We start from the raw sequence: 12,134 nt of genomic DNA, 5'->3' as shown, positions 1-12,134 counted from the left end.
AAAGTGAATATTTACTATTTTCTTTACTCCTCTGTGACAGTAAACTGAATATCTTTGCATATTTTTCACCATTTTCGGATATCTCATCGGCCAAATGGCTAATTGATTAATCTGGAAAATGATCAACATATTAATTACCAATGAAAAGAATTGTTAGTTTTAGGCCTAGCCATGATTTTCTTTTGGATGAGGAGCACAGCAACCAAGAAAAGTATGATTTAAAAACTTTCAAAACTAATATTTTAGCAGGTTCTTGGTGTTCCTACAGATGTTTGCTGTGAAAATTAAAATTAAATCCAGTGTTTCTTCACTCGATGCTGCAGCTTTCAGTGGATTTAAAAGTTGGATTTCAGTTCAATCAGTTGACTTCATCAGTCGTTCAAATGCAGCTCTTAGAATTATTAGCAACTACTGAGTAAGCCTAAGTAAACAGCAATAAATGACACAACAGGCAGAAATTCCAACATTCCCACTGACGAAACTGCAATAACTAAAGCCGCAAGCATCAGTCAGTTCAATAATTTGTAGTCAACTATTAAATTAATCGACTAGCCATAATTTTCTTCTTTTGAGCGAAAACTACTGAATATAAACATACAAACACCTTCAATGTCCAACTGCAATGTCTAAAATTAGTCTGAATGTTTTGAAGTCAATTAAAATACCTCAGACGCCCTTCTAAGTTTGTAACTTTCAGAGATCACCCAAAAACTTGGTAAACTTGTGGATGAGGACCATAGCAACTAAGAAAAGAGTAAATAATAAGTTTAGAAACTAATATTTTAACAGGTTCTTGGTGTTCCTACAGATGTTTGCTGAGTGTTTAAATTTAAATCCAGTGTTTCTTCACTCGATGCTCCAGCTTTCAGTGGATTTAAAAGTTGGATTTCAGTTCAATCAGTTGATTCCATCAGTCATAAAAATGCAGCTTTTAGAATTATTAGCAGCTTTTGAGCTACAAATATGTGAAATTAGAAGGTTACATATTTTGAAATTGATAAAAAAATATAATTTTTATTGCAACCAACTGCAACATGCGCACGAAAAACTCCAAGAAATAATATTAAAATGTGGTGAACTTGTGGATAAGAGATACAGGAAGTAAGACATTTCAGAATTGAAACATTTTGTTGTTCATATTTTAGTAAATTTTGAGATTCTTTTGGGGTTTTTAGAATACAAACAGTGTTGAAATTCTGTGTTTTTTCACTCAGAGATGATTTAAAAGTTGGATTTCAGTTCAATCAATTGACCCCATCAATCTAAAATAAACTGATAAATTTAAATTGTTGCAACCAAGTGCAACATGTGCACTTCAGAAACTTTTAGAAGTCGTATTAAAACATGGTGATCTTGTGGATAAGAAATACAGGAAGCGAGAAATGTAAGATTTGTTTTATTATTCAAATTTTAGCATGTTTTTGGTGTTTTTAGAATAAAACCATTGTTGGAGTTTAGTGTTTTTTCACCCAGAGTGTGTTTAAATATTTGATTTCACCTCATCAGATGTCTGTCGGGTCACAAAAACACCTTTAAAGATTCAACCTACTGCGTAATAAAGACATAGAGTAAAGCAGGGAGAGTTTAGTGGAGTCAGTATTGGCTTTAGAAACATGTTGGATAATGTGGCTCTGTTTGCTAACATGTTAACCCGCTTTTCTAAAAGACATAAAATCCTGATTTCTAAGATGATATCTGCAGCCGACTAACCCACTAACAGACACTAAATATTAATGTTGTGTAGATATACAGCCTCATGTTGTTTTGTTAGTGATAATATTAACGATAATGTGACTGTTTTGAACTGTTGGCTGTTTGATCTAACCTGTCTGTTCTTTATGACCCGGTTCACATGTTCTGCTGTAGTTTGTGTGTCTCTGGTTGTGTAGTTGTGGTGTTAGGCTGCCTCCCCTCCCGACATTAAAATCTCTGCTGGTGGAGGGATGTGGTGTCTGAGGTTCATCACTCACTTCCTAGCTTCTTCTTCTTCTTCTTCCTCTTCCTCCTCCTCTGTCTTCTTCTTCTTGTGTTTCTGGACCTGCTGCTGGACTCTGTCTCTGTGTTTCTGGGACCAGGGACCATTCGAAAGGCTCAGAACCTTCTGAAACAGTACTCACAGCATGGGCTGGATGGGAAAAAGGGGGGCTCTAACCTCACTCCTTTGGAAGGTAAAGCACCTCGGTCTTCTGTCGCTTTTCTTCCTCCTGCAGGTGAACAGAAATCCCTAACGTCACAACAGCTTTGACACACTGCCGCTGGTTTATAAACCTCAAATTACATCTAATAAATCTTAAAAAAAAATCAGAATAATACGTCCGGATTCCTCTACATGAAGCTAAATGTGGATTAAAGTGATTAAAAACAACCACGATCCATATCCTGAGACACTTTATCACTCTTAAAAATTTAAGTTTTCAAAGTATTTTTATCTGCATGTTAAGGGAAAATTATCCTACATCCATCAGAATTGCAACATTTAATATTCAATATATAAAACAAATCAAATTAACCACTTTCCTCAAATTATAAAAGATAATAACTTTTATAATAAAAGTCAACGTGCTAATACTCGAAGCAATGTCATGGTCAGTCTCAGTAGAACGATTAAACGTATAAAGTCAACTAAACTACCAAAAAACAATGCGACTGTATGCAAGATTAACACAGCTGATACAAATAATAATAACTTCATTGTAAAGAATGAAGGTACTACAGCGTGTTTTTACAGACAAAGCAAAAACATTAAGAATGACAGAAAAGGGAAAAATTCCAAAATTCCCACCAACTAAACTACAATAATTAAAGCTGCCATCACTCAGTTAATCAATTAGTTGTCAACTAGTTAATCAACAGCTTTGCTAAAAAAAAAAAAAAAAAAAAAAAAAAGGCTAAATTCTCTGATTACAGCTTTTTAAAATGTGAATATTTTCTTGTTTCTTTCTTCCGGTGTGACCATTTTCTGACCTTTTATAAGCTAAACAACTAATTTATAATTCGAAAAAACAATCAGATTAATAGACAATGAAAATAATTATTAGTTTCATCTCTAATGATAGTAGTAATTAAAATAATAAACATATACTTATATTTCAGCTTTTTTAAAAAAAAAAAGCAAATAAAATCCATCAAATTACAAAATAGTGAAAAAAAATTATAAAACAACAGATTTAACTAACAATCTGTACCTGCATTGGCTCTGAAAAAAAGTCTAATGACAAAAAATGTCTAATAATAACTTTATTATATAGAATAAGGCCATTACATTGTGTTTTTACAGACAAAGCAAAAACATTACGCCAGATATTGTGACCAAGCAAAGCAGGACAAAATGAAAGTGAAACTAAGCTGAAGTTAAAACAAAGTAAATGTTGCAAATATTACAAAATGCACAATCATAATATAATACAAATAAAATAATAAAGGAAGCATTCCCACTGACGAAACGGCAAGTATGAGTTACAATTAGCTCTCAGCTATTAAATTAATGAATAGTTGTGCTAATTTATTAATTGATTTCATTAAAGTTTTGCTCTAAAAACGCTAAATTCTCTCATTACAGCTTCTTACATGTATATATTTACTATTTTCTTTACTCCTCTGAATATCTTTGGATATTTTTTACCATTTTCTGACATTTTAACAGCCAAACGGCTAATTGATTAATGCAGAAAATGATCAACAGATTAATCAATAATGAAGATATTAGTTTATTTCAGCCCAAAAAACCAATAATAATAAAAATAATAAACTTTACTTATATAGCACCTTAAAAATGGAAAGGAGGTCTATCAAATTACAAAATAATGGGGAAAAAAATTGGTTAAACATTTTTATATTTCATTTAGATTTTAGTATGTTCACTTTTAATAATGAAAAATATGCCAATTAAATATTGTTACAAAGAAAATTTAGTATTTTACATTTTATATTCATAAAATCAGTAATTTCTGCTCATAATTTTAATTATAGAAGTGTTGAAGCCATAAACTGTGGTGCTATTATGTTTACAAGACAAACTATTAAACATTAAATATGTCAAATTAAGCAAAAATTTACCCGAAATAGTTGCTGCAAATGAGGTTAAAGTGGACAAATTTTGGACTATAGTATAGATTATTGTGGGAAATGTAGGCAAGTTAGAAAGATAAAATCTGTTTCTTTCAGTGATACTGAGTGAAAGTGCATCAGGATGAATTTGCTGCAGTAAATCAAAGCTGTTGTGATGTTTCTCTTCTGGCTGGTTTCTGTAGTTTGAACTCAGACTGACGTAGAGTTCAGTCCCAGTAAACCGAGCGGTCGGTCCGTCGGTCGGTGTCTCTGCTGCTTCCCTCTGCTGGTGCTTGGTGGTCGGTGCAGCTCCGGTTCAGGTTTGTTTTCAGTCCCTCGGTGGTCTGACTGTGTTCGACTCCACCAGCAGATCTCGACCTCAGAGTCAAACATCACAGTGAGGCCCTGAACGAGAAGCACGGGGCCCCGACAGGTGAGTCCGGGCCGACAGCCGAATGCTGGACCCACAGAGAAACTCACCTGCTGCAGCCTCATTTCAACACAACACAAAACTCAACAAACACATCAACAATCAGCCACTCATTCTCTACTTCCCATCTAGTCGTTATTAATTATGTCACTCAATTAAAACATATCAGATTGATGTCAGCTTTGGTAGTAAACTAATTGACGTAAGCGTAAGTAATGAAAATGATTGTTAACTGCAGTCCGAATGTCTTAAATTGTTAGAAAAGTATGAAAGAAAATTGAATTTCTTTGATTATTTCCAAACATTTAAAAAAAAAACTGGGTTTAACTCCTACAAGTGTAACCAAAACATAGACATTTTAGTAATAAATTCATATTATACTAAGGATTTATGAAGAAAACTATTGTTAACTGCAGCCCTAATGCCATAAATTGTTAGAAAAGGATGAAAGAAAGTTTAATTTGTTTATTTCCAGACATTTAAAAAACTGGATTTAACCCCAAGTGTAATCAAAATATTGACATTTTAGTGATAAAATTCATATTATACTAAGCGTATCTTCCAAAAATTAACCCACAAAATTACCTTTTTCTTGTTTGTGTTCCTCTGATTCTATTAAAAATAATAATATGAATTATTATTTTTAATTTTAATATTTTTCGTCCCATAACTCTGGATTTGTCCGTTGTCATTTTAACGAGCTACACTTATAGAAAAGATACATTCTGTAGAAAATATGTCTTAATTCCATAAAATACATCTTAACTCTATAAAATACGCCTTAACACCATAAAACACATTTTAACAACAATGCAATACGTCTAAACAACAATAAAACACATTTTAACAACAATAGAATATGTCTTAATGTTCTAAAATACGTTTTAACAACAATAAAAAACATCTTAATAAAATACGTCACCACTATAAAATAAGTGCATTTAGGGATACTTTTAGGGCACTATCTAGTGTTTAGAGACTGATTTGGAACACAGCCTTATTCTCTACATTTCTGCCTCCATCTGAACACAAACTGCACTAGACTCCAAGTTTCCTCGTGTCATTTGTGTCTTTGTTTACCGGCTGATCCAGCATTTGCTCATGCAGGAAAAGACGACGTCCTGGACATCGAGATCGACTCGTACATCCACTGCATCTCCGCCTTCGTGAAGCTGGCTCAGAGCGAGTACGCCCTACTGACCGAGATCATCCCCGAACACCACCAGAAGAAGACCTTCGACTCGCTCATTCAGGTCAGAGATGCTGAAAGACAACATTTTTACCTCAGATTTGGTCACATCTACAAGGAGAAGCTTCAGACGAGACGACAAAGAGCTGAAATTAATTCTACAGCCTCCATAAACTGTTTTTCTCTCTACTCTGCTCATCATCAGTAGAAAGATGTTTCACCATGCTCAATGTATCTTCCAATAACTTGCTCCTCTGTTCACTGTTTCTGAGCCATGCTGTATGTATTTTACTGATCCACTAGCTTTGATTTTCCTCTCTTGTCATCTCCTCTTGCCATTTTGTGTCTCATTTGTTGTTTTTTGTCATTTCGTGGCCAGTTTTGTCGTTTTGTGTCTCGTTTTAGTAGTTTTTTTGTCTCTTTGGCACATTTTGTCTTTTTTGTGGTCACTCTGTCTCCTTTTTGTCATTTTGTGTCTTGTTTGTGCTGTTTTGTGTCTATTTTGTTTGTCTTATTGTTGTTTCCTGTCTCACTTTGTCTCACTGTTTTGTCTCCACATACTATAGATATTGAACTATCTCCATATTTCATCTCCAGACTGTTTCTCTCTACTCTGCTCATCATCTGTAGAAAGATGTTTCACCATGTTTTCACAGTTTCTGGCTCTGATAAATGGTGTCATTTTAAAAGTTTTCTTTTGCCGACAGGTTTTGTGCTTCAGATGGTTAAACTGTTTTGTGTCTCGGCTCCTCCATGAAACATAAAATCCACCTTTAGTCTGTTGGTTTCGTGTTTTTTGTCCACAGGAGGCTCTGGACAACCTGATGCTGGAAGGAGACAACATCGTCTCTGCAGCTCGTCGGGCCATCATGAGACACGACTACTCAGCCGTCCTCACCATCTTTCCCATTCTCCGACACCTGAAGATGAACAAGTCCGAGTTCGACGCCACGCTGCAGGTTCGAGTTACTCTGACTCCAGAACTCACAGCAGAAGAATAACCTTTTGTTTGTTAGTTTGACTTTTGTTTGTTTGTTTTCAGGGAACAGCAGCGAGCACCAAGAACAAGCTGCCGACACTCATCACCTCCATGGAGACGATCGGAGCCAAAGCTCTGGAGGAGTTTGCAGACAGCATCAAGGTACAACTTGGATCAACAACTGTCCAATCACCAATTTGATCGGTGATTGGACAGTTGTTTATCAGAGGTGTACGTCTCTGTTTTCTGCCCACAGAACGATCCGGATAAAGAGTACAACATGCCCAAAGATGGAACCGTCCATGAGCTGACCAGCAACGTAAGCCTAGCACTCCGTTACCTCCCGTTGTGTAACTTTATTTGCTCTTTCAGCCTCGATTTGTTTCCACGACGCTGTTTGTCCATCACCGTGGTAACGGCCGACTGTTTGTTTATTCAGTGCCGACCTCTGCTCTCGTCTGCAGGCCATTCTGTTCCTGCAGCAGCTGCTGGACTTCCACGAGACGGCCGGAGCCATGTTGGCCTCACAAGGTACCGTTAGCGGCTAGCTCTGTTAGCATAGCATCCTGCTGCCTGCTGTGGTTCCTGTTAGATATCTGTGATCTAAACAAAGCTACACTATGAACTCACAGCTGGATTCACTGCTCTGGACAGTGACGTGTTCTTCATTTTCAGCTCTGATCTGAAGGTATGAGGTCTGACTTTGTGCTTTAATTTAAAACCCTTTTAATACATAGTGCTAAACTTTAGACTTTAAACAATCAATGCAGCCAATAATATTGAGCAGAGCAGAGTATATTAACTCTTTATTTACAGGTCTCACATGTTCCTTTAATCTCCTAGAAATTAACTAATGTTTGAACTGTAAATTCACAGGAAGTCATGCTACTTCTTCAGTAATTAAAATATGTTATACATTAATATATTAGTATTTGGTCATTGTGTAATGTAATACACACTAGTGTCAGATAAGGTCTCCAATATTCCTCAATTCTATCGTTTAATTACCCTCTGAAAATAAAGAGCAACAAGAGATCAGTATTGTTGATTTCTTGTTAGTGAGTAGCATGCCTAGGCTAGTGACTAGCATTCCTGTTCTAGTCACCAGCATCAATAGGCTAGCAAGTAGCGTCCTTATACTATTACTAACATCCCTAAAGTAGTGACTAGCATCCCTATTCTAGTCACTAGCATCTCCATACGAGGAACTAGCATTCTTAGGCTAGTCACTAGCATTTCTAGGCTAGCAAGTGGCATCCTTATACTGTTACTAGCATCCCTAAAGTAGTGACTAGCATCCCTATTCTCATCACTAGCATCCCCACACAAGGAACTAGCATTCTTAGGCTAGTCACTAGCATCAATAGGCTAACAAGTAGCATCCCTAGACTATGGCTAGCATCCCTAAGCTAGTGACTAGCATCTCTATTCTAGTCACTAGCATCCCTATACGAATGACTAGCATTCGTTGGCTAGTCACTAGCCTCAGATAAGTTCTCCGAAGTTCCTCAGTTCTAGTGACTAGCATTCCTGTTGTAATGACTACCATGTCCAGGCTAGCAAGTAGCATCCCTAGACCTTTACTAGCATCCATAAGCTAGTGAAAAGCATCCCTTTTCTGTTCTATTCACTTGATTCCCTATGCTAGCGACTAGAATTAGTTTTATTTTTTAGAAAATACATTCAGCATGGTGAAACAAGTAGCATCTCTAGGCTAAAAGTTAGCATCCTTGTACTAGCGACTAACATCTCTAGGCTAATCCTTCGCATCCCTGTACAAGTCACTACCATCCCTGTACTGTAGCATAGGTCAGAAACAGTGAAGGAGTGAACAGAGGAGAGGAGCAAGTTGTTGGAAGACCCATTCAGCATGGTGAAACAAGTAGCATCTCTGGGCTAATTGTTAACACCCCTTTACAGTTCACTACCTTCCTGTGGCTAGAAACTAAGAATAGTTAGCGTCCCTGTACTAGCGACTGACATCTGTAAGCTAATCACTAGTGTCTCTACATTAGCAACTAGGTTTTCCCTCCAAAGTTTCGTAAAAGCCTACTGGATCAATAGAATAAATGTAGCATGGCTCAGAAACAGTAAACAGAGGAGCAAGTTGTTGGAAGATACATTCATCATGGTGAAACAAGTAGCATTGCTAGGCTAAAAGTTAGCGTCCTTGTACTAGCGACTACCATCACAAAGCTAGTGATTAACATCTCTAGGCTAATCCTTAGCATCCCTGTGTAAGTCACTACCATCCTGCAGCTAGGAACTAATCATTTTTAGCGACTAGCATCTGTAAGCTAATCATTAGCAACTAGGTTGTCCCTCCAAAGTTCCTTAATTCTAAAGTTCTTTGATTTACTTCTGAAACTGAGAAGCAGCAGGAGATCTAGTGTATTGATTATTGACTGATATTATAATGCTGAAATTACAACTGGAACTTTCTGACTTCAACAGCTGAATTTTGCAGTTTCTGATTTACATCTATGAGATTAATGAGCTCCAGTTAATGATGTGAAGCTTGAAAAGTCATTTCTCTTGAGGAGTCTCTACCCGGCTGCCACAGATTAATGTTACTGAGAATCTTTTATAATAATCTTTGTCAGAGTTCAGGCATTTAAACCAGAGCAGCAGTCAGAGCTGAAGAGGAGTTGCTTTTATTACCTGAGATAAAGTCCCTCAGAGATTAATTTTGATATTTTGATGCTCAGGAAATGGATCTAAAATAGTCAGCTATCAGAAACCAGAGCTCAAAAATGAAAACGCATGACTGTCTAAAAGCTTGAATATTTGCACATCATGAATTCATGCTGATTTCAGATGTTTTAGAAACACAGTGAATAATCTGCAGGTTTCTCCTTCACTCATGTTTCCACCTTCAGTCTTTCCTTCCTTTCCCCTCATGCAGCTTCATGTTTCTTTCCTCCGTCCTCAGTGTTCAGATTTAGCTCTATAACTCATCTATAAACCAGTATATTTCATGCTTCCTCCTGCTTCGCCTCCCTCCTCTCTCCAAACCTGCCTGGCCGATGACTGTTTGCTTTATCTGCACTAACAAATCTCTTCTAACCTTTTTGCACTTGTGCCTCTTTTTTCTCTCTTCTCTCTTTGCCTCGAACCTTTTAGTTCTGGGGGACACTTACAATATTCCTTTAGACCCCCGAGGTAAGACTCCAGACTGTTTAGGCCCCTGATCCGTCCAGGTCTCAGTGTTTGTGGTGTTTTTATGTCGATTCTTAACTGTAACTGTAGTTTATTCACTGACAGGAGACAGTTTGATGTGTTTATTTAGCAGTAAAATCCTAATGAAAGTGCCGTCACTAAAGCATTTTTTATTTTTCAGAGACGAGTTCAGCGAGCAGCTACACCTCCGACTTCAACAAACGCCTCCTCAGTGCCTACATCTGTGAGTTCAGCACCAGAGCAACACTCTGTTACTGGAAGAAGTTGAGTTTTGTAAGCTGATTTTTGGTGTTTTTCAGGTAAAGTTTTGGGGAACCTGCAGCTGAACCTGCTCAGTAAATCCAAAGTTTACGAGGATTCGGCTCTGAGCGCCATTTTCCTGCACAACAACTACAACTACATCCTCAAGTCGCTGGAGAAGTGAGTCACGTCTTCAGTAAAATATCTGTTTCAGCAACATAATCAGACAGAATTTCATTTAGTTTGACTTTATTGATAAGTTGAGATAAACTTTATTGATCCCACAGTGGGGAAAGTTCAGTGTTTTCAGGGCAGAATAAGAATATATTAAAAACACAGAAGATTACATTTTCAAGAACACTATCTACAAAAAGATTATCACTTTATTCTAATTCAACCTTTATAAAGCTTTTGCCAGCCGGTTGTATTGAAACCTTCAGAGAAATGTTACTGTATATTAAAATATTTGAAGTTTTAGTTTGTTGTATTCTCAGAAAACACTAGAAAGACTAAATTCTGATTCTGAAGTTGAAGCAGAACCTCTTGAAAATTGTCCAAATTGACAAAAAAACTCTAAAATGTTCTAATAAATAAAAACTAAAAAAAATAATAATAATAAAAATAAAATGTCTGAGCCACAAGCAAAACTCAACTGCTGTTGGCTGCAAGAGTAAACACGAGTATTCATGCACTAAAAACTGTCGAAATTGAATTAAAAATCTATCCAAACTGACTCAAGGGTGGCTCAAAATGATCTAAACTGGTTAAAAATGACTCAAAAACTTGTCCAAAATGACTGAAACCATTTTAAAACTACTTAAAACTTGTCCAAAATGAGTTAAATTATCCCAAATTACTTTGTCTGGAATGACAAAAACTCTGTCCAAAATGACTGCGTTCCTTGTTCGTCAGCCACTTTGAAGCATTTTGAACTGCATTTCCTCTGAAAGGTGCTAAAAATTCAGCATTAACTAAATTTCAGGTATCAGGACTTTCAGTGACTCCAGTTTTATTACTGGTTTTCGTCATGACTGTGACTCTAGATTTCATGTGAAAAGTCAGAGGTTGGATCAAACCACAGGCAGTAAAACACCCAGACTGATCTCGAGCTGCAGCCAAACCATCCAAACTCACAACTAAAACCCTAAAAACCCAAGCCTAATTTATAACCATCTTGAGCATTTAACCATAATTAAATACCTTTAGAACCAGAAAATATGCAACCATGGCATCAGTGAGTCTTAAATTAGAAGAAAAAAATAACAGTAAAGATGTGCATTGTTTATATACACCTGGACAGAATCCATATCTGACTTGGGTATGTCTTTTAGATGGAAATAAATATTAATTTAATTGGCATATTTGCGATAATGTCACTGTGAAGGGAAAAGTTTACCTTTCTAAGGTATTTCCTTGCAAATGTTAGCTGACGTCACCCCAAATTATCCTACAGGTTAGAGCAGGTTACCACTTTTGGTCCCTGTTCCCCTTTAACCCTACAGAGCCCAGCGTCGCGTTATGACTGCACATTCATTTTTGATTGATGGTAGATTTCAAACCAGATAAGATGGATTGATCATTCTTTTTGCATATAAAATCTGGCGAGTTACACTAACTTTTCGTTGCAGTGATGGGTTTTTAAAAATACACTATTAAGCACACATAACAAAAATCTTTATAAATGAGACCTCGGGATGTTGGGCAGCTGTTTTACATTTACAAATTTGACGGATACAGCTATGCAATTTCTGTATTTTGAAATATATGTGAAAAAAACAAAAACGATTTTTAATTTTTTTTAGGTTTGTTGCACTTCTAAGCAATTTATTGTAGTAGTTAAGACATAGGTCAATACATATTATTAAAACTTGGGATATAAGGGATATATTGATGTAAAGCAAATGTAAAGGAAAAAAATACTCCAAAACGTTGTGCTACAGTATGTGAAAAGTTAAGAATGTGTCCTGGCGGACTTGCACAGTGGTAGGTCTTAAAGGGTCTGAGCCCATCTTCAGGTTCACACTTTTCTCGCACTAATGTGACCTTCTGACAGGCAGGAGGAAGATATG

General features: G+C 36.4%; 1 protein-coding gene across 15 annotated transcripts in view; it reads left to right on the top strand.

Moving 5' to 3' along the window:
• Positions 1 to 12,134, top strand: part of exoc7 (exocyst complex component 7) — a 58,202-nt gene that overhangs the window by 9,625 nt on the left and 36,443 nt on the right. For 4 of the 15 annotated variants that reach the window (XM_055004212.1, XM_055004211.1, XM_023294679.3 and 1 more), the window contains 9 exons: positions 2,076 to 2,168; positions 5,585 to 5,730; positions 6,473 to 6,625; positions 6,709 to 6,807; positions 6,902 to 6,964; positions 7,110 to 7,176; positions 9,769 to 9,807; positions 9,986 to 10,048; positions 10,125 to 10,245. In XM_055004212.1, the coding sequence (XP_054860187.1) occupies positions 2,076 to 2,168; positions 5,585 to 5,730; positions 6,473 to 6,625; positions 6,709 to 6,807; positions 6,902 to 6,964; positions 7,110 to 7,176; positions 9,769 to 9,807; positions 9,986 to 10,048; positions 10,125 to 10,245 (844 nt within the window). Of the gene's footprint in view, positions 1 to 2,075; positions 2,182 to 3,780; positions 3,784 to 4,414; positions 4,481 to 5,584; positions 5,731 to 6,472; positions 6,626 to 6,708; positions 6,808 to 6,901; positions 6,965 to 7,109; positions 7,177 to 9,768; positions 9,808 to 9,985; positions 10,049 to 10,124; positions 10,246 to 12,134 lie in introns of all 15 variants that reach the window. The other 11 variants (XM_055004217.1, XM_055004214.1, XM_035941162.2 and 8 more) reach the window with 6 other exon arrangements.

This window comes from Amphiprion ocellaris, chromosome 18 (genome assembly GCF_022539595.1).
Source record: "Amphiprion ocellaris isolate individual 3 ecotype Okinawa chromosome 18, ASM2253959v1, whole genome shotgun sequence".
Lineage (NCBI taxonomy): Eukaryota > Metazoa > Chordata > Actinopteri > Pomacentridae > Amphiprion > Amphiprion ocellaris.
This window is presented reverse-complemented; position numbering and strand designations above follow the sequence as displayed.